Source organism: Herpailurus yagouaroundi, unplaced genomic scaffold, assembly GCF_014898765.1.
Source record: "Herpailurus yagouaroundi ecotype Mexico unplaced genomic scaffold, PumYag 188, whole genome shotgun sequence".
In the NCBI taxonomy this organism is placed as follows: domain Eukaryota; kingdom Metazoa; phylum Chordata; class Mammalia; order Carnivora; family Felidae; genus Herpailurus; species Herpailurus yagouaroundi.
The window spans coordinates 15,987,436-16,012,797 of record NW_024412419.1 but is presented as its reverse complement, the minus strand read 5'-3'; the positions used below and the strand labels follow the sequence as shown (position 1 = coordinate 16,012,797).

The 25,362-nt window shown below is 35.4% G+C and overlaps 1 protein-coding gene across 6 annotated transcripts in view; it reads left to right on the top strand.

The window, feature by feature from the left end:
• The window catches only part of PUM2 (pumilio RNA binding family member 2), a 97,773-nt gene that overhangs the window by 15,064 nt on the left and 57,347 nt on the right, over positions 1 to 25,362 (top strand). For 4 of the 6 annotated variants that reach the window (XM_040496150.1, XM_040496149.1, XM_040496148.1 and 1 more), the window contains exons 2-7: positions 6,290 to 6,358; positions 14,253 to 14,361; positions 19,218 to 19,405; positions 19,965 to 20,134; positions 23,275 to 23,545; positions 23,785 to 23,878. In XM_040496150.1, coding sequence (XP_040352084.1) covers positions 6,308 to 6,358; positions 14,253 to 14,361; positions 19,218 to 19,405; positions 19,965 to 20,134; positions 23,275 to 23,545; positions 23,785 to 23,878 — 883 coding nt within the window. In that variant the 5' untranslated portion in view covers positions 6,290 to 6,307. Of the gene's footprint in view, positions 1 to 6,289; positions 6,359 to 7,287; positions 7,412 to 14,252; positions 14,362 to 19,217; positions 19,406 to 19,964; positions 20,135 to 23,274; positions 23,546 to 23,784; positions 23,879 to 25,362 lie in introns of those variants that run through there. The other 2 variants (XM_040496151.1, XM_040496146.1) reach the window with 2 other exon arrangements.

Here is a 25,362-nt window from a genome sequence, read left to right as displayed (position 1 = left end):
GAGGCTACGGATCACTGCAAATTAAAAGCAACCTAATTAAAAAGGTCGGAAATAGCACCACTATGTTCAAGTCAAGTGATATTTATTTAGTTATTTTAATTTTTTTAAAGGTTATTTATTTTTGAAAGACAGCGACAGAGCATGAGCAGGGGAGAGTCAGAGAGAGAGGGAGATACAGAATCTGAAGCAGGCTCCAGGCTCCACGTTGTTGAGCTGTAGTCACAGAGCCTGATGCGGATCAGGCTAACTCAGATGCTTAACCAACTGAGGCCACCCAGGTGCCCCTCAAGTCAAGTAATACTTAAACTGACAGCAAGGCAGGAAATGCTAACAAAAGCAGCCACAAGAGACCTAAACATTGAGTTCCACAAGAGCCTCAGAAAGTATTGTTTCTTTCTAGAGTAGTCTGTTGTGGTGCTGGTAATGGATATTTGTTGAGTACTTTTTATTAATAGTTTACAAAACATTTTTGGATACATTATCTCATTTGATCTTCACAATAGATTAAGTAAGCTAAGGCTTAGAGGTTAGACAACTTGCAAAAGTCAAAATGTGAACTCACATTCTGTACCTAATCACATACTATTTCTATTGTACCATATTGTCTGATATAAAATGTGTCCATTGTGCTTTCTTTAGGAAAACAGAATAAGAAAGAATCAACTTTAAGGCCATTTCCATATCCTAAATAAGAATTTTAAGGTTTTGGCCCTAATGGAATAATTACTTTAATAAGGACAGTGTGCTCTCAGAGGATACAGATAAATAAGATGTTCCATGGAAGAGTGCTTAAAAAAATTTTTTTTGTTTACATTTTATTTTTTTTTTGGGGAGAGAGAGAGAGTGCGCGTGCAGTGGGGGAGGGGCAGAGAGAGAGGGAGACACGGAATCCAAAGCAGGCTCCAGGTTCTGAGCTGCCAGCACAGAGCCCAACGCGGGGCTCGAACTCAAACTGTGAGATCATGACCTGAGCCGGAGTCGGATGCTTAACCAACTGAGCCATCCAGGCACCCCTGGAAGTGTTTTAATGACTGCAGTTGGTATGATCTTTGTACGTTGAGCCCTTCAGCGCTTAATATCGTTTAATGCATTTAATGTATAAGTTGATTTAAAAGGCACATATTGTTAAGCTTGTAAAGCATATATTGATTTAAATTTGAAGCATACTTAAAAACTTAGCTGCATAATATTAGGAAGCCACTTTAGATGATTGAAAATATGATTCCTAATAACATGTTGGCAATATTCTGTAGCTTCCAGATGATTGGCCATTAGACTTGGGAAACAGTTAATGCTTGGAAGAAGTTGAAGCTGTAATGGAATGAGAGATCTAGAAGATACAATATAAAATACAAGGTTTAAGAGAAGGATCACATGTGAATCTAAGAAAAAGAATATAAAGGACATATTTAGAGCAATATGTGAAATCCTATGAAATATTTATAGAATAATGAAATTGACTCTATCTAAATTTAGGGAATTTTAAAGAAACATTTAGAAATCAAAGATGATTTAAGCAGACTATACTAGACATTAGAACATTGTTTTGTGTTAAGATGGAGAACTTTGTGTGAATGAGAAGTGTGGAACACATTTGGACCAAGATTCCTTTATTTGTCTTGATAATTATATACATGTGCAAAATGTATACAAGTATATGTAACATCCGTATTATATATATGGCTACAGAATTTTATATGTCTATGTATATATGTTATGTGTAAAACAATATTTTGATCTCCGTGAATTTGCTTTAAAACCAAGAGCCATGGGGGCAACTGGGTGGCTCAGTCGGTTTTGGCTCAGGTCATCATCTTGCAGTTTGTGGGTTCGAGCCCTGCATCACTATACCAGTGCACAGCCTGCTTGGGATTCTCTCTCCTCCTCTCTATGTCCTTCCCCCACTCATTCACTCTCTCAAAATAAATAAACTTAAAAAAAAAAAAATCAGTGTCTTGATGATAGAGCTAGAGTTCTTATAGGTACAGGTAAATTGGTTCATCTACATATGTAATAAAACCTATAATGTTGACATTTTTACTTTAAATGGGCATATGAATTTGAAAGAAATTAAGAGGAAAAAACAGTCCTTTATACTTAAGCACATACTTACCATTTCTGGTGCCCTTCATTCCTTGAAGATCTGAGTTTCCATCTGTTATTTCCTTTTAGCTTGAAAAAAAATTTTTTAAGTATTTCTTGAGGTGGAAGTCTGTTCTAACAAATGTTTTTATCTAAAAATATCTTTTTTTTTTTTTTTAAGCCAAAGCATATTTCTACCAGGTAAAAACTTCTAAGTTGGCATTTTTATTTCTTGTTTCAGCACTTTACAGTCTCTTCCTTTGTATTCTGGTCCCCATTGTTTGAAGTGCAAAATCAGTGGGCACTCTTATTATCTTTTCCCCTTTAGGTAACCTTTTTCTTCTAGCTGTTTTCAGGATTTTCTCTTTGATTTTTATTATGGGTATGGGTTTTATTTTCTTTTTTCTCATTTTGCCTTGGGTTCACTGAATATCTTAAATCTATGAATTTTGCTTTCATCAAACTTGAAAGAATTTCTGGCCGTTGTTTCTGCAAGTAATTTTCCCAGGTCATTTTCTCCTTTATTATTTTTTTCCCCCTCTCTAGATTGGAAATCTCGGTTGATCTATCTTTAAATTCACTGACCTTTTATCTCCAATCTGTTACTAGATGCATCCAGTGAAAAAATTTTAAATATATATATTTTTAAATGTTCATTTTTTGAGAGAGAGAAACAGAGACAGAGCATGAGTGGGGGAGGGGCAGAGAGTGAGACACAGAATCTGAAGCAGGGTCCAGGCTCTGATCTGTCACCACAGAGCCTGACGGCGGGGCTCAAACTCCTGAACCATGAGGTCACGACCTGAGCTGAAGTCAGATGCTTAGCCAACTGAGCCACCCAGGCATCCCTAAAGATATTTTTTAGTTATAGAATTTCCATTTGGTTATTTTTATAGTTTGCTTTCTTTGTTGTAATTTTGTATTTTTTAATTTGTTAGCATATTTTTTCTTTCCTGTTGGTGTACAGTTACAATAGTTGCTTTAAGATCCTTGCTAATTCTAACCGTTGGGTTAGCTTGGGCTTGGTCTTTATTAATTGATTTTTCCCTTTAGTCTAGGTCTCATTTTCCTGTTTGTACATGTCTAGTACTTTTAGATTGTGTTCCAGACTTTATGATTGATACATTGAAAGTACTCTCGGTTCTGTTATGTTCCTGTTGAGAAAGTTTTTTGTTTTTGTTTAATGGGGCTCAAACTCCAAATTCCTGTGACTTCTGTGGTAGTCTGTAGCAGACATTACAGACATAAGTCTGTAGCCTTAATCAGGCTGCTCAAAGTCTGCTCCACAGATGTATAGTTCAGGGATTGTCTAAAAATCTGAGTAGAATTTATATACGGAATTTGGTTCTCTCTTTTCTGAGACTTCCATCTTCAGTTTCCAGCATCTCTGGTTGCTCCAAACTGTCCTTTGGTTCTTCAAGCTTTTAAGACTAGATTCTCTGTAGGAATTTTGGTGCCCACCTCCAACCCCAGGCCTGTTCTCAGGAGAAAAAGCCATTTAAAAAACTCACTCTTCGCCAGTCTTTTCTTTTAAGTATAGATGATGTTCCAGTTTGGGTTTTTGGTTTCCATTGCCTTCAGATTGTTTTGTATTTGCCCAGAGTTTGTAGTTATCTGCCAGAGTGTTTAGGTTAATAAGAACTATACCTCTAATTACCAGGAAGTGTCTGTGACTCATTTAAACTCTTTGAGAACAGTGACTGTATTTTAACTCGTTTTTTCCTCGACAAAATCCAACACATTGAAGATATCTAGTAAAAGGTTCCTAAGTTAATGAAAGGATGAAACGACCTGTTCGCTTTGTGAGAACTGTTAATGAATCCAGCTTTTCTAACAGGTTAAGAGAAATAGCTTATTTGCTATCCATATAGTTTTTTGATAATAGTATCTGTTCAGATTTGTTGCTCATTTTTAGATTGGGTTGTTTGTTCTTTTGTTATTTTGTTAGTTTTTTAATATATTTGGATACAAGTCCTGTATTGGATCTGTGATTTCCAAATATTTTTCTCCTAGTCTGTGGTCTTTTCATTATTATCAGTGTCTTTTGTTCAGCCTGTTTTATTGACAAAGTCAGATTTTTTACACATTGGTTTTTCTTTTATGGACTCTGCTTTTGATGTTGATCTTACCTCATAAACACTAGGTCACATAGCTGTTCTGTTTTCCTAGAAGTCTTATAATAATAGATACTGCATTTAGCTGTATGATCCATTAGTTTTTTTTATTAAAGTGTAAGGTATGTGTTGAGGTTCACTTTTTTGCATATGGATATCTTATTTTTCAAGTATCATTTGATGAAAAGATTGAAGAGCTTTTTTAATAGCTGACTTTTTTAAAGATTTTATTTTTAAGTAAGGTCTACACTCAGTGTGGGGCTCAAACTTAAAACCCTGAGATCAAGAGTTGCATGCTCAGGGCACCTGGGTAACTCAGTCGGTTGAGCATCTGACTTCACCTCAGAACATGATCTTGTGATTCATGAGTTCAAGCCCCACATTGGGGTAGCTGCTGTCAGAGTAGAGGCCACTTCAGATTATCCCCCTCTCTCTATCCCTCCCCCACTTGTGCTCTCTCAAAATAAAGAAAAATATTTAACAAAAAATTGCATACTTTACCAACTGAACCAGCCAGGTGCCCTTTTATTAGCTAAGTTTTGAATACTTACGTACCCTGTTCTCTAATTCACAGTAAGCCATGTGGCAGATGCTCCAGTTACCATCCCATGAAGAAATTGAGAGAAAACAGTTTAGGGTACTTGTTCAGAGTTATAGAGCTACTTACTAAGCTGCCAGACTATAATTTGAATCTAATTCTATTTCCTTGTAAACCACCTTAAGGAGTTTGAGCTTTATCTTTAAGTCAAGGATTAAGATGTAGGAATCACATGGACAAAGTGCAGTTCAGAAAGATGACTGATTACATTTGGAGATTAGAGTGTATGATGGGAAGACAGAATTACAGTCATTTTAGGTAAGAGATGGTGGTAGTGTAAACAACCAAACAGCTGGAAAATGGTTAGATTTAAGTGAGGTAGGAGGTTGACATTAGTGATTGGATATTGGTGTAAGAAAGGAAAGAATTAAGCTGTAAATGGGGAAGAAGAATGAAGTTGGAATTTTGCCCAGGGAATGGGAAGGAGATATTTGGACATTTTTAAGAGAGAAATTTGGCTTATAAATACAAATGTTTGAGTGAGAGTCCTAAGCATATATATAGTTTTCAAAGCGATGAGAGTGGATGAGATTGCTCAGGATAAGGGGTAGAGAGGACACTACCTTGGATAGAGGACTAAAGGAACACTAGAGTTGAAGAGACAAGGGGATCTGTGAAGGCTGAGAAAAAGCAACTGGACACGTTGGAAAGTAGAAGGAAAAATGGTGAGAAAGAAAGTGGCAACGGAGAACATTATTACAGCAAGGGAGGGATGCTTTGTAATGTCCAATACTATGGAGTCTTAAAGAGAGAGAACCTATTGGGGAAATTAATAGGATTGTATTGCAAAGCCTAAGAGCTGAAGGCTGTGAATTTGTAGTGGCTTCAGTGTTGAATGGTGTTCTCCAGCAGTACTTAACATTCGAAGGCAAAGGACCTTCTGACTCAACACATTGTCACATGAATGATAATTTAAAATGTTAGAAATGAAAAGGTAAGAAACATACACTTTAGTTTTAGTAGAAGGCGAAGTGAAAGGAGTTACTCTTAAGGAAATTTCAATATTTAATTGCTCTCACAGCTGATTAATTTATGTGTTTCTTTGAGATTGAACTGGATCATCACATATTTTGAGGGAAAGTTTTAAATCAGTGGTAGAAGATCTACAAATAAGGAAGTGTTGAGAAATTTTGAAAAATATTAACTAAAGAAATGTAAAATAGTAATGTTATAATTGGAACAACATAAAAAACAGGCTAACTATACTTTAGTATTTGAGCTTGCTTCCTTTGTTTGTTACCTTCTGTTTTGCTCAGCCATTAGTGGTTTTTCTTGGCACACAGAATAACCCACGAACCTTTGACCCCAGGGTTTTAATTTTAATGTAGATTGCTGTTATGTGCTCTATTTAGGGGAAATCTATCTTCATAGAGAAATCGGTTTTTGTCTATCTCTGCTCATGCTAATTGCAGTAATAGCAGCAATATAATATAAAAATACTTGATACAGTCTATTTAAAATTTTCTTTCTACTGATTTTTGTTTTTGTTCAACAGGTTTGATCTGTGGATGAAATGAATCATGATTTTCAAGCTCTTGCATTAGAATCTCGGGGAATGGGAGAGGTAAATACTTACGAATACTAAGAATGTATATACCTCACTTTATTTGAGCCCTTAAGACTTTTTTTTTAAACCATAAATATTCTTGAAAATAGTGTTTGTCTTCCACATGATGTGGATTTTTTAAATCTCAGATGATACAATTCTGTAGTTGTGATTTTCACTTTTTTTTTTAAACCTCTAGTAGTAATTTTTAGTGAGATTGTATCTAATTGATTTGATTGACTTGGTTTAGATAATGTTTTATATTTTGATAATGAACCATAATTACTTTGCTTAGAAAAGAACCTTTCTTGATCTTGTCCTGCTGTTTTATATATGTATGACGTTTGCTTTAGCCACACTTGATTGTTCACTATTCTCTCTTCCAAAAATCTCTCCTTGTTCACTGCTTAATAAACTTCTAATCCTCTACAAGACTGTACTGAGAAAGATTCTTATCTGTTGTCCCATTGCTATCTGCAGTAAAATTAATTACTTCCTCTTCTGACTTCTCCTAGATCTTTATACATACTTTATTACTTGTTACAATTTGTTTTATATTAATCTTTTCTGTAGATTGTTAGCTTTGAATAAGTGGCACACAGTTAGCACTCTGAATTTAATAGAATTTATCAGTCCTGTTAATATATGATTTTTGTTGGGGCATCCCATTTAACTACACCATCACATAAATTAAGGAATAAAAAATGCTTGAGTTTTCCATATACCTAAAGACTATTTAGAAAACTAATTGATTATGAAAACCCTTGTGGTCACATCTTTATTTTGTCATGTTCTGTAGTACTAACATAGTGTGGACTTTGGTAATAGAACATAACAGTGAACAGACATGAGATGTGTAATTAACTGCTTGCTCCCGGAGATTATTTTACTTTGGTAGATTAGCGACCTTCATGAGACTCACTCCATCCAATGCTGTGCTCTTCAGATGCAGAAAAAGAGTCCAGTCACTCCTCTGGGCCACAAGAGGGCACCCTGCAGCTAGCTAACCCTTCCCTTCTCCAGAACAGCGTTTTCCAAAGAGTTTGTCATTTTCAGAGGACTGATTTAAGGGTGAGTTAAGGTGCTTAAGCATAAGTATTGCCAAAGTACACTTGTTAGTCTAGTGTATAAGGTAAAATTCTGGTCCCTAAGAAAGGTTTGAAAGAAGGAATAATTTTTTAGTTAAACAACAACAACAACAACAAAAAAACCCCTATACCTTCACTGCAGTGGCTACTTAGGCATTATTTACACTGTGGGTGAATAAAAAGAAATAGTTGAAAAAGGCCTGTTTTGTTCCCTGCTACTTGTTTTCTTTGGTCTTTAGAAAGCAAAATAATCCAGGTTTGAACATTGTTTCAGCCTGATCTGTGACAAACTTGAACTCAGTGATTTCTTTAAGGGCAAGTAAAGCCACACCATTAACTTAATTCTCTTTAGACCCCCAGGACTTTACTTCCTAGATCTACATTGTATATATGTTTACAGATTGGCTCATTTCCCCACTCCCCTTCTAAATAACACTTGATAAATGCAAAGACATCTTTGCAGTTAAACAAAAATGTCATGATCAGAAACAGTAGTTGGAAGAGTTTGGTTAGTTATTTGGGGGTGGAGGAGGTATATTTGAGGTTTTTGGAAAAGAGACAAGCTGGGTTGAACAGTATGTTAATCTAAACTTAAATCTAGGCCTTCTTAATGGAAATTTTAGATAACGCAGAATGAAAGTGGCTAGGGTTTAGACTGCCTGCTCTTTTGGGCAGATAACAGTAGGTCAGTGCTTCTATGACCTTCATTCAGTAGAAATGTATTTTTAAATAAGCTGTTATTCACTAATTAAGTTTTTTTCTTAACAGTTTACCAACTAATTCTGTTACCTCTAAGAGATAGCTAAGAAACCTACTCAGGTTTCTGCCTCTGGGTTCTCTCTCCCACAAGCCTTTCTATCTTTCCTCATCTCACAGGCAGCAGGGAACCTTCTGGGATTTCCTTCTTTGCCTGTCTCTCTCTCACCAGTCTTCTCCTCCTTTCCTGACAGGTGAGGTTTTTTGTTTTTGTTTTATCCCAGAATTCATTCATTTTAATAAATTAAAAGTAGCCCTGAGTTTTTGGCTCTTGAGTTTTCTAAAATTGCTTGTTTATTTTTTAATGTGACATCCTTTTTTAATGGATTGCCCTATTCTTGACTTTTTCTTCAAAAATTAAATTTTCTTTATTATGTCTTAAGTTGTTGTAAATTTCTCATGTACAAATATTGCATTACATATAGGACTATTTTCAAATGTACTGCGTTTTGTAGGTCATGATGTCTTTACTGACCCACCATCAGAAGGGCAGTCTTTTCTACTTGGTCATCCAGAAATGGGAACAGATCTGTATTCATCCATTCATAAACTCATTCTTTCCATATTTTTCCATAGCATGTTTTTGTCAAAAGACTTACTGATTTGTATTGTGTCATATGGCTTAAAAAGAACAAAGCTAATTCATAGGCGGTTGGACTCAGCTTCATTAATATAGTGTTTTAAAACTACAGTGCAAAGGCACAAATCTATTATATACACACACAGTATGTTCCTGTTTATTTTTTAAATAGGGGGAAAGATACCCCTGCCTGAAATTCTTTAGGGAACCCTAGAATTTAATTTTAAATCCCTGCGTTAATGTATATTATTTAGGGAATAGTCAAAGCTTAGTATGATAAATAATGCTCCCTCCTTTCTTTTCTGACACAGTAATATTTAAAGAATGTTATGCACTAAGATCCCAGGTGGTATGGTGAAGTGGAATGCTGGATACGGGAGGAGACTTCTGTTTTCTCTCCAATCTATCACTATCACTATGACTCTGAGTAAGATTGACTTCTTTGAAGACAGTATTAGGAATAACCTTTGTATGAGTTACATATATCTCTCAAATGTTCTAGCTCTGATCTGAGCTATTAGGGATAACTGGAATCGAAGCCAGCTATTTGAAATAGTGTTTAACGATCATAGTTTTATCTACAGAAATCTTTACCTTAATTCTTAAACTTTATCCACCATAATGAATGCCCACGTTATATGGGGTGAATATCATGATGATATAAACTTTTTAAAATGTTTACTTATTTTTGAGAGAGAGCATGCCATGCATGTGCCTGTGGGGGAGGGGCAGAGAGAGGGGGAGAGAGAATCCCAAGTAGGCTCTGCAGTGTTAGTGCAGAGCCCAATGCGGGCTCCATCCCATGAACTGTGAGATCATGACCTGAGCTGATATCAGGATTCGGGCAGTTAACCAATGAGCCACCCAGGCACCCCTAAGCTTTTTTATTATATCTAGTGGTGGTCTAATGCTGGTAATTTTCAGAAATATTGATGAATTAGACTATGATTGAAAAGAACCATCTTCCATGGTAGGTGTAAAGAGAATGGGCTTTAGAATTATACAGACGATGTGTTCAAATCCTATTGCTGCCATTTATTAGCCATGTGTGTAACTTTGGTTCTGATTCCTTGTGCAGGATGGGACGGTATTAGGCATCTATTCTTTGTTTCATGTCCCTCCTATGATTCTCAAATGAATTGGAAAAAGAAGGCAAATAACTATAGATAAGACTTTTGTATTGAATAGTAATATCATAGTCCTTTAAAATAATCAGCCAGTTAAATGTTGCTGGCCAGTTTGTTATGTTTTATAATAAATATTAAAAGGTTCCTATTTTTGTAGCAAAGAGATCTAATTTATGTCTGCTATATGCTTGGTACTATTCTAAGCAGTTTACTTACGCTATTTCATTTTAGCTTCATAGAAACTATAAAAGTATCATTATTATTATGCTTACAGATGAGAAGATTGAAGCTCAGAATGGTTAACTGGCCCAAGATGGTATATAGTAGTGATTGAATAGCATGAACTGATGAGCGCCTTGACTATTTACAGTACTGCTTCCTATTGGAAGTGATGACATCTAATGGTTCTGGTGATTAAAGTGTTAGAAATGGAGAAGATCTGGGGGAAGTGGTATGATTTGAAAAAATGAAGAAGTATTGATATCTTTTATTAATAGAAAAAAAAGTCTGGAAAAGCGCCGTTGTGGGGTTCAAGGGAATTACCCTGTCTTTTGTTTTCTACATACACATTTAGTTATTAGCATCTATGCCTGTCTTTTGTGAACTTCCATTATGAAGAGAGTCACCTTAACATCGTAATTTGACCAGATAGTCCAGATACATATCTGGTGTCATGGCATAATTATTAATAGCACCCCCTTCCTCAGAAGTGTCCCAGTTTGGATATTACATGAACATCTTTTTTTTTTTTTTCTTTTAATTTTTGTTTTTTAACGTTTATTTATTTTTGAGACAGAGAGAGACAGAGCATGAATGGGGGAGGGTCAGAGAGAGAGGGAGACACAGAATCTGAAACAGGCTCCGGGCTCTGAGCTGTCAGCACAGAGCCCGACGCGGGGCTCAAACTCACGGACAGCGAGATCATGACCTGAGCTGAAGTCGGCCGCTTAACCGACTGAGCCACCCAGGCGCCCCTTACATCAACATCTTAATTTAAAACACTATATTGTACACATAAAGCCTTTACATCCTGTTAATTCTTGGGATTATGTTAATTTGGTTGGTTTTGTGATTTTTATGAAGAAGGCTCCAGGCTCCAAGCACAGAGCCAGACGTGGGGCTCGAACTGACAGACCGCAAGATTGTGACCTGGGCCGAAGTCGGACGCTCAACCGACTGAGCCACCCAGGCTCCCCGTACTGCTATTTTTGAAGATGGAGAGGGCAAGCCATAAATGCTTCTTGAAGGAAAGAACTAGTAAAATGGTAGACAGTTGGGGGGATGAATTTGTATGTTCACCCAATCATTTCTGAGTTGGAAAGACAGAGGTGTAGGTTAACAAGATATACTGAGTTGCTTGACCTTGGTTTAAAGTTTTTGTGAAATTGGGAACGAATATGAAGTAGTACTGGATAATATATTTTGCAGATCTTTAATATCTCTTAACCCTTGTTTTCTGTAATATGCTTCCCCCTTTCTACTACCGTAAAAGAGTCTCCAGGGGCAAATCTCTAATTTTATTGCTATTCCAGCCAGTAGTGTACTGCCTACATTTTTTTTTCCCCAAATGGTCTATCTTGAATTGTTGCCTTTCCCTGTATTCAGTTCATTTTAACTTTTCTTGGTCACAAGCTAGTAGTTTCTCTGAAAGTATTTCAAATCAGTGTCTAAACTGTCACAGAACGTTGTTTGTAGAATGTTGGTATAGGCCTTTGTTAGGAGAGGTATTAATTTTACTAACTCCTGTGCATGATAACTTAATAAATGTTTGCAAAATGAAGATATTCATAGCACAGTGTTTGGCAAAAAGTAGGCACATTGGATAAGTGCTTAATACAGTTTTTGTTTTTAATTTTTTTAAAATGTTTATATTTGAGAGAGACAAAGCATGAGCAGGGGAGGGGCAGAGAGATAGGGGGAAGACATAAAATCTGAAGCAGGCTCCAGCCTCCCAAGTGTTGGCACAGAATCTGACGTGGGGCTCGAACTCAGGAGCTGTGATATCATGACCTGAGCTGAAGTTGGATGCCCAACCAACTGAGCCACCCGGGCACCCCCTCTAGTTGTGTTTTAAAGCAGTAATTTATGAGCTTCTCTACTAAAGCACTACACGGAACTTTATCACAAAGACTTCCTCAAAGGGATTGTTATTTCTGTTACTTTAGGTTAGTTTCAGCCATTTCTGTGACTGTTTCTATTAAGTTTCTAAAACTTTACCCTCAGTTTCTATGTTACTATTATTTTGATATTGAAACTTTTTTTCATGATGTATGGATAAAACATTCTCTCAGAAACCAATTTTTAATGATATTTTAAAGTATTAACTTGGGTTTTACTATGCATACATGTTCAATTACTTAAATATATCAAATGCAGTGTTTTAGTATTATCAGCTTTACATTTTGTTTGAATATTTACATGAACCTTTTATAGTGATTTTTAAAAAAAGCTTATGAAGGAACAGAGGTTGCATTTTGCTGGGATCTTCGTTAGAGCAGATTATTGTTTAAAATGTGCTTTAAATAAAAATCATTTGCAGTCCAGGGTGATCCTAACATGGAAAAACTTTTCTTTCTAAAATTAGTAGAAGCTGGTTTCCTTTAAAATTAAATATGTTTAATTTAGCAAAAAAATCTGTAGATTGGGAACATGCCCAAATTGGACTTTTCCCCCTGCCTTCAAAGCTGCTTCTGGCTTTTTGTTTTAGTTAATAGTGCTACCATTTAGCTTATTATCCAAATTTAAAAAAATTGTATCCTTTTTATTAATCCCTTCCCCACTTGTAATCATACTCATTTTGACTGTCCTAAACGTCTCTCAAACCATTTTGTTTTTTCAGTTCTTTGGGTTAGTACCACCTGTTGTTGTTTTTTTGGGACAGAGAGAGACAGAGCATGAACGGGGGAGGGGCAGAGAGAGAGGGAGACACAGAATCGGAAACAGGCTCCAGGCTCCGAGCCATCAGCCCAGAGCCCGACGCGGGGCTCAAACTCACGGACCGCGAGATCATGACCTGGTTGAAGTGGGACGCTTAACCGACTGCGCCGCCCAGGCGCCCCAGTACCACCTGTTTTAGTTCTACCATCTTGGCCCTGTTGGAATTTGTTAAACCGATTTCCTTGCCTGTAGTCTAGACTATCCATTATTCTTAAAGCTTATAACTTGAGTTGTTTTCTAAAACATAATGTCTTAACCTCTCTGAATTCCCTTTACGTTGGTGAAATGTGCAATTTCTTAGCTTATCTTTAAGGCTTCTGAGAATCTGACCTAGAAAGTTTTACCAGCATTAGCTTTGACATTCCCACATCTGTTCATCCATCTCATACCTTGTTGTACACACAGTGCAGTTTATCAGGTTGTGCCTTTGTTCATGATTTACTGTATCTTCCTCCCCTTCTACTCACACTTTCAACCTTCTCCCCCCCCACTCACACTTTCAACCCTCTCCCCCCCCCCCCACCGTTTTATTTCTCAGACTCAATTCAGGTTTTACTACGTTCATTTTATTACATTTAGTGTGTATGTTTGTGAACTCTCTAAAAATAAGGTTGTTATGCCTTAAGGAGACAAACACAGGTAAAAGCTTAGTGATAGAAGTATATACAGGTTTAATTATGAGCCCTGGAAGACTGGGTACCTAATTATGGGCTGAGAGGGAGGAGATCTTAGGAGTACTTAACTTAAAATGCCACGTACATGTCTCAGAAAAACAAAACAGTCTGTACTTTTCAAACATCTCCCCAGTCCATCTTCTCTGAGTGTCAGGGAAAGTAGAGAGGAGAGGCTTGGATGAGTAATAAAGTATCATTAGGAATTAGCCAAAATGTACATATTGAATAATTTGTGAATCATTGTGTCAACACAGTTTTTATGTGCTATATATGTCACATACTTCCATTGCATAAGTGAAGTAAAAGTGAAAATATATTTTCTGCCATGGAAGCTGTGGGATAAGAGGTGATCCAAGGGCAGTATTTGGAAGTAAAGGAAAAGTTTTCCTTTTTTGTATAGATGTTTTTATTGTATTATCTATATTGAATAAGAAATTTAGTAAGTTTTTTGAAAAAATTTATAAAGAAAATCACATGATGGTAAAACCTTTTAAAAAAGTATAGAAAAGTCCAAAGTGGATTTTGATTAGTGTTCAGGTCTAGAATTATTAGAGCCAGTACCCAAACATAAGTGAGGAGTTATTTTATCATTAACAATACAAATTAGAAAATAGTTCACCCTGAATTTTCCTTAGCATTGAAAACTAACTTGTACATACCAGTGGTAAGTTTGCTTTCACCCATGTAGAATTAGAATAAGTTTGTAATCAGAATGATACTTAAATTAATCATTTTTTCCCTCCCAAATAGCTTTTGCCTACCAAAAAGTTTTGGGAACCTGATGATTCAACAAAAGATGGACAAAAAGGCATATTTCTTGGGGATGATGAATGGAGAGAGACTGCATGGGGAACTTCTCGTAAGTTATTGGTGTATGTGTAAGAATTATGAGTTTACTTGAAATTTTCAAAACCCTGTTAACCCCCAGACAATATTTGGAGCAAATTTGTGAAGTCTTTGTTGAAGATTTTGTAAGTCATTGTAATGCACATTTTTTGTTAATGCGCATTTTTTTATTAGCCCTTATCTAATGATCTACTTAACAATTAGAAGTGTTTGTCACGGTGAAGTATGTTACAAAGTTTTATTTGAAGTTAACTCTGGGGTGCCTGGTTGGCTTAGTCTGTGGAATGTGCAACTCATGATCTCAGGGTTGTGAGTTTGTTGGGTATAGAGATTGCTTAAAGATGAAATCTTTAAAAAAAATGAAGTTAACTCTGATTATAAAATTCTGAGTTTCCATTAAAAGAGGGCACATTAACAATAGGGATTTTCAATCTTAAATTGTATTAGAGGACAGCGACTGATTTATCTAATTGCAGCTCAGTCTAGCTTTACTAGACATTTGCCATACCCAGAAAGGAAGTAAACTCCCTGAGTGAGGTAAATCCACAGAAAGGAAGCAGACTTTGAATGTTTTTGATATCCACAAGTAATGGAGAGAGACTTAGAAACCAAGAAACTGTTAAGGGAGAAAGAACTGGTATGAAGGAGTACAGTTCACGGAAGTAACTGTATTGATAGGTAAATTAAACAGCATGGCCTTATTCTTAAAGTAGTACTGATTATATTTTGAAATGTTTCTCATTAGTAAAATTTGAGATATATACACATGCAACTGTCAACATGTATTTTACAAATAAGTTTTCTCTTTTTATAACAATTCATTGCAGCTTGTGAAAGCTACACAAAATTACCAAATTAAGATCAAAACAGATTTCTGAACAAATTTCTGGATAATTATCAAATTATATATCAAATTATATATATAATATACATACATATATAGTATGTATATTATATATAATATACTATTCATGTATGTATATATATGTATGTAGTATGTATATATATAGTATGTATATTATATATACACACACACAGTGGAGTATTACTCGGCAATCAAAAAGAATGAAATCTTGCCATTTGCAGCTACATGGATGGAACTGGAGGGTATTATGCTAAGTGAAATTAGTCAGAGAAAGACAAAAATCATATGACTTCACTCATATGAGGACTTTAAGAGCAAAACAGATGAACCCAAGGGAAAGGAAACAAAAATAATATAGAAACAGGGAGGGGGACAAAACAGAAGAGACTCATAAATATGGAGAACAAACAGGGTTACTGGAGGGGGTGTAGGATGGAGGATGGGCTAAATGGGTAAGGGGCATTAAGGAATCTACCCTTGAAATCATTGTTGCGCTGTATGCTAACTAATTTGGATGTAAATTTAAAAAAAAATTAAGTATTATGTTGAAAAAAAAGTCTTTTATATTTAAATTTGTTTATTCAACTAAAATAATTGCTGAAAAGTTAGGTAGTACTAGATAATTTTAGTGATTAATAAATACTCTTATAGTAAAAGTTGAGAAAGTTTGAAAACTTTAGCTATTAATTTATAGTGAAATTTTCTTAAAATACTGGGAATTTTCTTTGAAGTCCGTCGGTATGTAATATAATATGCCAGGTTTGGAGAATATGAAGGTAAATAAGATACTGCCCTCAAAGGGTTTTTTTTTTTTTTCTGGATTTGAATTAACCCATATTACATGGGTCTCATAATTTAAAGTATTCCATTATTTACACTGGGGCACATTTTCCCCACAAAAGACACTTTCCTTGCTAAAATTACATGTGCTTGAAAAGTTGAATGGTAGACATGTTTTGATTTTTGTTTTAAAGGTTGAGTGGTTAATTACTTTAGTTACCAGAACCAAATATTTTTTTAAAGCATTCCAAAGGAAAACATTTTGAGCACAGCATGGTAATGAAAGATTATTTTCAAGATGGATGGTTGGGAAATATTTTTGGTATGTTATATTTGGAGGATAGCTTGTACCAGAAGTAAAACATTTAAGGCACAAATTTATATATTTCTTTTAGTGTCAGATTTATATTTTGAATTTCTTATATCATTTCCTCTTGAAATTTTTTTTTACGCTGTATGGATAAAATTCTGAAGATGAATATTAGTCTTTACCTGTAGACATGTGAAAATTAGAAATGAATGAAAAATGTAGAAATTATTTTGTTTATAGAACATTTATTGGGGGGCGCTCAGGTGTCTCAGCCGGTTAAGCATCCAACTTCAGCTCAGGTCATGATCTCATGGTTCCTGAGTTTGAGTCTGCTTCTGGCTCTGTGCTGGCAGCTCAGAGCCTGGAGCCTGCTTCAGATTCTGTGTCTCCCTCTCTCTCTTCTCTGCCCCTCCCCTCGCTCACGTTCTGTTTCTGTCTCTCAAAAATAAACATTGAAAAAAAAATAAAAAAACATTTATTGAATGCCAAGTATGTACAAATATGAATAAAGGAATTGTAGGAATAATGTGCTAAAGGAATTGTCAATCTAAAGATTCTTTCCATGACTGTAGGAGACTTTACCATATGCTTGGTTTCTCTAACTGAAACTGTCTTTTCCACCTTCATGTTTCCCTATTTTTTTGCTCACTTTAACTCTTTACTCTTCATATCACTTCTTCTGGGATTCACTCTAAGATTGAGAAGGATTGATGCCCTTTCTTTATTTTTGCATAGTATCCTTTATTATTTTTACTGCTGCTCTTTTACTCTATTATGATTACCTTCTATTAAACCTATAATCTCTTTGAGGGCAGGTACTGCCATGTTTGTTCTAAGCACAATGCCTAATATGCAAGAGGCCGTAAATCAACATTAGAACTAGTGAATGAATGGGTGAATGATTGAATGAAAAAAATATAATGACTAATCTCTTGTGGATAAAGATACTGTAATGGAAGTGTTTTTATATGCTTTAACAAAAGTAGCAATCAAACCTACAGTTAATGAAGTGATGACTGAGTTCCTCCATTACAGTTCAGCCCTTTAAGGACTAGACCGAATACTGAATATTGTATATGATCACAAATGAACCAGAGGCAGCTCACTGGTTCCTTCTACAAATTTTTTTTGGCAGATCTAAAAAGTTGCCTCAAATGTTTAATTATAGTTGTATCCTATTTGTTCTCTAATCTTAAATACTGCTTTTCCTTTTTGTCCTAAAAACAATGTAGAAAGGGCACTCATATCAGGTGAATATTTTTTTGTTAAAAATAAATGGGAAAGTTTTAAACTAGAAGGGATTTTTAAAAATAATCTTCAGGTGACAGGTTTTACACCAAGAGAAAATTCTGTGATATTAACTGATTTTTTTCTTTTTTTAAGTTTTATTTATTTGAGAGAGACAGAGACAGCGTGAGCAGGAGAGGGTTAGAGAGGGAGAGAGAGAATCCCAAGGAGACTCTGTACTGTCAGGGCAGAGTTGGATACAGGACAGGGCTCAAACCCACGAAACCATGAGATCATGACGTGAGCTGAAACCGAGAGACCGACTGAGCCACCCAGGGGCCCCAGAACTGATTTTTTCAAACTTATTTGTTTGTGTTTATAGTGGTACAGCCTTGTGTTCTGAAATCTGTCCAGTATATAACTGAGCTTGAGGAGTGCCTCTGCCAATTTAGGAGTTATTTTTATTCTTCTAGGTTTTACTTTTAAAGGTTTTTGTTTTGAATTAGTGTGAATCACAAAGAGAGCTTTAACATTTTAGTGAGATGCTTACAGGTAGCTGAGCCTTCAGGTCAATGTTTGTCTCCCTTGACCTTTCTGGTTTGACTGGCTTCACATCAGCTTTTACTTATTTTATTTTTATTTTTATTTTTTACCATATGGCTCTTTCTATCTGTATTCCCAAGAAATGTGCCTAGGCTAGTGAATATGAAGAGCCTTAAAAAAAAATTTTTTTAATGTTTGTTTAATTTTAGGGGAGCGAGACAGAGTGTGAGTGGGAGTGAGGAGGGGCAGAGAGAGACCATGAGAGGGAGACACAGAATCTGAAGCAGGCCCCAGGCTCTGAGCTGTCAGCACAGAGCCCAACAAGGGGCTCGAGCTCAAAAACTAGAGATCATGACCTGAGGCACCTAGGCACCCCTGAAGAGCTTTTTGTAAAGATTATGAAAATAATATGCTGAGGGGTTTTGTTTTGTTTTTTAATTTTTTTTTAACGTTTATTTTTGAGACAGAGAGAGGCAGAGCATGTACAGGGGAGGGGCAGAGAGAGAGGGAGACACAGGATCGGAAACAGGCTCCAGGCTCCGAGCTGTCAGCACAGAGCCCGACGCGGGGCTCGAACTCACGGACTGTGAGATCGTGACCTGAGCCGAAGTCGGACGCTTAACCGACCGAGCCACCCAGGCACCCCTTGTTTTGTTTTTTAAGGTAGAGCCAATAACCTTTTATTTATTTATTTTTCCTGGGTTATTTTTTAATTTAATTTTATTTTTTAAATTTACATCCAAATTAGTTAACATACAGTGCAACAATGATTTCAGGAATAGATTCCTTAATGCCCCTTACACATTTAGCCCATCCCGCCTCCCGCACCCCTTCCAGTAACCCTCTGTTTGTTCTCCATATTTATGAGTCCCTCATGCTTTGTCCCCCTCCCTGTTTTTAAATTATTTTTGTTTCCCTTCCCTTATGTTCATCTGTTTTGTCCGTTAAAGTCCTCATATGAGTGAAGTCCTATGATTTTTGTCTTTGACTAACTTCACTTAGCATGGAACTTAACCCTCCCTCCAGTTCCTTCCACATAGTTGCAAATGGTATGCTGAGTTTTTGTACTTCAATATATTAATGTAAATACATTTTGGTTAGCTTAAAAGTACAAACGTGTAATTGTGTTCTTTCTTCCAAACAGACCATTCAATGTCCCAGCCTATTATGGTACAGAGAAGATCTGGACAGGGTTTTCATGGAAACAGTGAAGTAAATGCAATACTGTCTCCGCGATCAGAAAGTGGAGGCCTTGGTGTGAGCATGGTAGAATATGTATTAAGTTCTTCTCCTGCTGATAAATTGGATTCTCGATTTAGGAAGGGAACTTTTGTAAGTATTTTGAATAAAGAAATATTTAATAATTACTCAGTGGTTTTTTGGTTATCTTTAAGTCAGTTTATTTTTCTGTTTTTTCCCAAGAGCTAAAGGAAATTTTATAACTTATTGGAGCTCTTGTTTTCTTTTTTTGGCCACTTCTTGAAATACATGAAATAGTAGAACCACTGGGAATATAATCTTAGCCATGTTACAAAAATCAAATTATATGAATTAAAAAACATAATTTGCAAGATTAAAATTGCTTACTTATGGTAGTGCTTGATGTGAATGTAACCGAACAAAATTATGCATTAAGTAAAATATTATCTCTTCTGTGGTGTTACTGCTCTTCCAGCCCCGCTATAGTTAAGGTTGCCTTAGCTCTTCTGTTATAAATCACTGCTTTGTGCTCAGTTTTTTGGCCTTTGATAAATTAGTTGATTATGAAAGTAAAATAAGGTTCAATGCTTTTATTGTTTATGTGCACTATAGTGTAGTTTTAGGTCACCTTATGGTGCCTTTTTTTGTGTTTTATTACATATTCAGAATCAAACAGATTCTTTTTCTTCAGGGCACTAGAGATGCTGAAACAGATGGACCTGAGAAAGGAGATCAAAAAGGCAAGGCTTCTCCATTTGAGGAGGACCAAAACAGAGATCTTAAACAAGGAGATGATGATGATTCTAAAATAAATGGCAGAGGTTTGCCAAATGGAATGGATGCCGATTGCAAAGATTTTAAGTAAGACTTTAACTTTCTCAAGAAGAAAAGCATATCTCTTTAGGGATGATTACTGTTAGCTGATGTGGTTGATTTAGACACTTTTCCAGTTTTGGTTTACTTTATTTCCCGTTGTACCTTGCGTTAATCCAGAAAAAGATTGAATTTTTTTATAAGGAATATTGATTATGAACCATTTTTTTAAAAAATAATTCAATAGAATAGTCTCTAAAACCATGCCTTCCATTAAAGGAGTAATGTTAGACATTGCTGTTACCTTTCTGCTAATATGGTAGTCTAAATTTTAACTTTTTCCTGCCTGCTAAAATTTAGTGAATTTTAGGTTTAATCTGTGATTTTTCTTGGCAAACTCCTCTTGGGGTTGCTCTTGAGCACCTTTTTTGTGGAGTTTTCTCTTCTGTCCCTGTATTGTATCCCCCACCCCCCACTTAACTCTTAATCTTGGAAATGAGAAAACATAATTAGCTTAGGAGCTGTGACCTTTCTTGTTCATGAATACGAATTTGTGCTAATACTTAATATTTCTGAAATTAGGAAGTAGGGAACATATTAGAGATCTCAAAAAGTTTTAAGCTTAGAAGTCTTTAAGTTGTAACTTAGTTGTTTCTTGATGGCAATTAAATATTTTCTTCTAGCCTGTCTCAAATTAGCTAGTGTACCTTTACCTAGATATTAGAGAGTTGTTTCTTCATACTGAATTCCTATAACTTTATATTTCACTAATGAGATGCTGAAAATGAGCTGTTTTCTTTGAGGTCTTGTGAGCCACAGAATCTCCCTTAACTGAGTGTAATCATATATGTGGGTGGTATGCATTTACATTTATTATTGCCTTTAATTGTCAAATGCAGAGTAACAATGTTTCCTAAAAACAGTGCCATTTGTGTCTGTTCTAAGTGCAAAAAAGCATCCAAAACCAGTAAACCTCTTTGACGAGAAATACATTTCATGCTTTTCAGTTTGTTTTAGAGCCTTATCCTGATTGTGCTTTTCTGCAATTACCTAATCTGCGATTTAGCAAGGGTGTATATTTAAAACTGAGTTGATTATGAGCCCTTCAGAGTATGCATTTATAATTGAAGTGTTAATACACCATTAACTATAGCAAGAAAATAGCACCACTTGATAGCGTAATTCCCTTTTCTATTATATCCTCTATCTATCACTATATTAGAGTTGTGTGTATGAAAGGCTATGCTTCTCCATATTAATACGGACTTGTACATTCATTAAAATCATAATTTTATTCCATTAAGGTTGGGGTATGTATTTAAAATTGCTTACAAAATATTTTAGATACAGTATTGTATTTGATAGTATAAAAATGTGTCAGACATATGGCTGTGGCCATACAGTCACTATGCTCACACATCATTAATATGTACATTAATTGATACATCATCAGTATATAACCACTAGAGTGTAGAACTGAAAGGAGGGAGAGAACTATACCAGGCTTTATTATTTTTTTTCCAGCTGATTTTTAAAAAAATATTCTTTAAAGAAAAAAATTTTTTTAAGTTTATTCATTTTTGAGAGAGACAGAGCGAGAGGGGCGGGGCAGAGAGAGAGGGAGGTGCAGAATCCGAAGCAGGCTCCAGGCTCTGAGCTATCAGCAGAGAGACCGATGCAGGGCTTGAACCCACAAACCATGGGATTGTGACCCAGCCGAAGTCGGACGCTCAACTGACTGAGCCACCCAAAGCGCCCCTTTCTAGCTGATTTTAAAGAAGACCCTTTCAGTTTTATTTTTTTCTTCCCATATATTCTGAAAGAAAAGCAAACCTTTGTGGAATATTCACATGAAAAATTATGTATGGTTAAAGAGTTAGAAATTTCTTCTAAATGTTGCAAGGATAGTGATTGAATTTTAAATAAAATGCAAGTTCACCTAAGTATCTGGAAACAAATTCTAAGTAATTACTTGTAAAATGCTCTGTATATGTTAGCAAATTTATCTCAGTGTGAAGCTCCTGAAGTTGGGGGCAGAGTTACATAGATGTTAACAACTGGCAATGAAAGCCAGGTAAAATAGTTACTACCATTTATTTAATGTGCTTATGGTTGAATATACTATGAACTCAAGCTTCCTAAGAACAAACTTACTTCTTGTGTGGGAAAGGATCTTGAGTAAAATAATTCTGTAGAAGAAAAGACATTGGTAAATGAGAATAGATTATATATAGAAATAAAGTTTAGACCATGAAAGATGTTGATAAAAGAGTCGATCCTTAATATTTAATCTTAATACATTTTTTGGGAAAATTAAAGACGCTAGTTAGTAGAGGAAGTTGCTTTTTTGTATGTGGAAGTTTACTTTTCATTGAAGGGCACATTTAGTTTTTGGTAAATACGTTACACGTTTCCATTTCTTTCTGATGACTTAAACTGAAGCAATTTAGTGTGATAAAGATGGGTTTTTGAGAGCGGTCATAGAGGCTTTTCATAATTCCTTTTTTGTCCTCATTTGGAAAAATAAGTACAAGAAGATTATGTCTTTGGTCTCCTCACTTAAGGAATTGAGGCCTGGAAGATGAAGTGATTTGCTCAAAATCATATTTAAAGTTGGAGTCCGGAGTCAGCCTTTGTCTTGGTTCATGTCCTTTTTTGTTATATCCCACATTTTACACTCTGAAGTCATGAAGGCCATCCTTTCTGTCCAGTCCCCTCTCCCCGCCCTCCCCCAAATAGCAAGCAAGATTTTACGGGAAAATTCTGTACTCTTGGGCAAGACGGAATATGGTAGGTGGATTTTGGTTTTGAGACTTCCCATGTTTGTCACTAGATAGGCTGCTCTTCGTACTTACTCATTTTGTCTGTGATTTGAGACAAAAGTTTCAGGTAGTCTGAGCCTAAATTGTGATATTGGGCAATTTCTTATCTGTAAAATTGAGTTATATCTTTATGCTATTCACTGTGGAGAAAATGATCATTAGTAATATAAAAAAATGAAACTGTGTGAGTTCTTAAGACATTAAACTGGGGGGGGGGGTTGTAATAAAGTGGAATAATTAGTGACCTGGGGTGCCTGATTTGCCTTCTGTATTTTGCCGCCATTTGTTTTTCATGATTTTCCTACTTTCCATTCAGATTTGACTTACTACTTTTACTCATAATGCCTTTCTGTTTTCTTTATGTAGTCGTACTCCTGGAAGTCGTCAAGCCTCTCCAACTGAAGTAGTTGAGCGCCTGGGCCCCAATACTAATCCCTCAGAAGGATTGGGGCCTCTTCCTAATCCTACAGCTAATAAACCACTTGTTGAAGAGTTTTCAAATCCTGAAACCCAGAATCTGGATGCCATGGAACAAGTTGGTCTGGATTCCTTGCAGTTTGACTATCCTGGTAATCAGGTACCCATGGACTCTTCAGGAGCTACTGTAGGCCTTTTTGACTACAATCCCCAGCAGCAGGTAAAGCGTGCCCCTTCAGTGAAGCTTCTCTGAACTATGTACCGGTGTAGCCTCTGGTGCTGTGAGGCATGGACATGAATAATAGGAGTGTTCTTAAATACTTAATGTTTTATAAATAAAATGTTTTTGTAGTTGAGAAAGTGATTGAAATATGTGTTTAAAATAATCTATTCTCAGCTTTCTAAATAGAAATTAAATGCTTTGAGACTAACCTTTGTTTTAAATGTTTTCCCTAATAGCTCTTTCAGAGGACTAATGCACTAACAGTTCAGCAGTTAACTGCAGCTCAACAGCAGCAATATGCATTAGCTGCAGCTCAGCAGCCACATATAGGTGAGTCTTTATAAGTTACCATTTTGATTAGACTGTTAGCAGCTCTTGTGTTAGTGTTTATTAGAATGTTTTATTTTTCTATAATTGTATGGGGTTCTTGTTTTAAAACGTCTTCTTAAAAGAGTAATAGATTACATGGCAGGAGTAAAGATTAGGGAAGAACTGTTTCTGGTTTTTGTATCATTAAATAAAAATGTATAATATGATGAAAGCTGCCAGCACATAAGGTCAGTGTAAAGTTAAGAGAGTCAAACACTTGGAAATTCAAATGTAGTTATTTGTGTCTTTTGTCAAGTAAAAATGCTTATTTAAAAAAATGGTTTGGGAATCAATTCCAAGAAAATTCCTTAAAATATTTTCTTCTTCATTAAGTTATTTGGACTTTGACCTTTAGCCTTTAACATGAATTATTATACCTTTGTTATTGCTAGAGTCAAAGCATTGGTACATGTTGTCCATGTTGGGGTTTTTTATTTTTAACTTTTCAATTTGAAGTAATTCTAAATTTACATGGAGTTGCAAAGAGAGTACAGAGAGGTTCCCCACACAGCTTTCCCTAAATGGTTACATCTTACATAATCATAGTACACTACCACAATCTGGAATATGATATTGGTAAATGTATATGTATAGTATTACATCATTGTATCACATGTGTAGATTTATATAACCACGTTTATGCCTGGTTTTAGCTAACCTTGATTTATTTCTTGGTTGGAAAAGTTGTGAATATTCTCAACATCATAATCAGTGGAAGGGGGAGATATTTATTAAGTTGTTTCTGTTCCCTTACATTTGTATTGTTCTTTGTCAATCCAAGAAGGACACCTAGGTCCCAAATTTTATTTTTGGTTTTTATCCAAGATGACCACACATTTCTAGGTGACTTCTAATAGCAGCATGCATTCTTTGCCTCCAACTTTCTTTATTCCCATACTTTGTCCTTCCTTCTCATTGTTAGAAACAGTGATTCCTGTCTACTAATGGACTGGTGTAACGCTTTCATTTATTTCTTTATGGTATGGTTTAATATATGACAGGCTAATAGTATACCCATTATTGCTCTTCCTTTTTGAAGTTTTCTCTTCTTATAAGCTTTTTTATATAAACTTTAGACTTCATTTATTTACTACCAGAATATTGGGTTAAAATTTTAAATTAACTTTGGGAAAATTGACATCTTTATGATATTAAGTATTCTAATCAGGACATGGTGTATTTTTATTTTTGTTGACATCTGCTTATGTGTTTATGAGTGCTTTAAAGTTTTTATCATATAAGTTTGCATATTTCTTAATAAGTATATTCTTAGATATTTTATCTTTTACTATCATTGTAAATGGCTTTTATATATCTTTTAATTGGTATCTGTGAAAGCTCTTGATTTGTAAATGCTAACTTCTATGAATATTTTCTAATTGAATCATTCTTGTGTTCATGGAATAAAAATGTATTTATAATTCTCTTAATGAGCTCTTTCAATT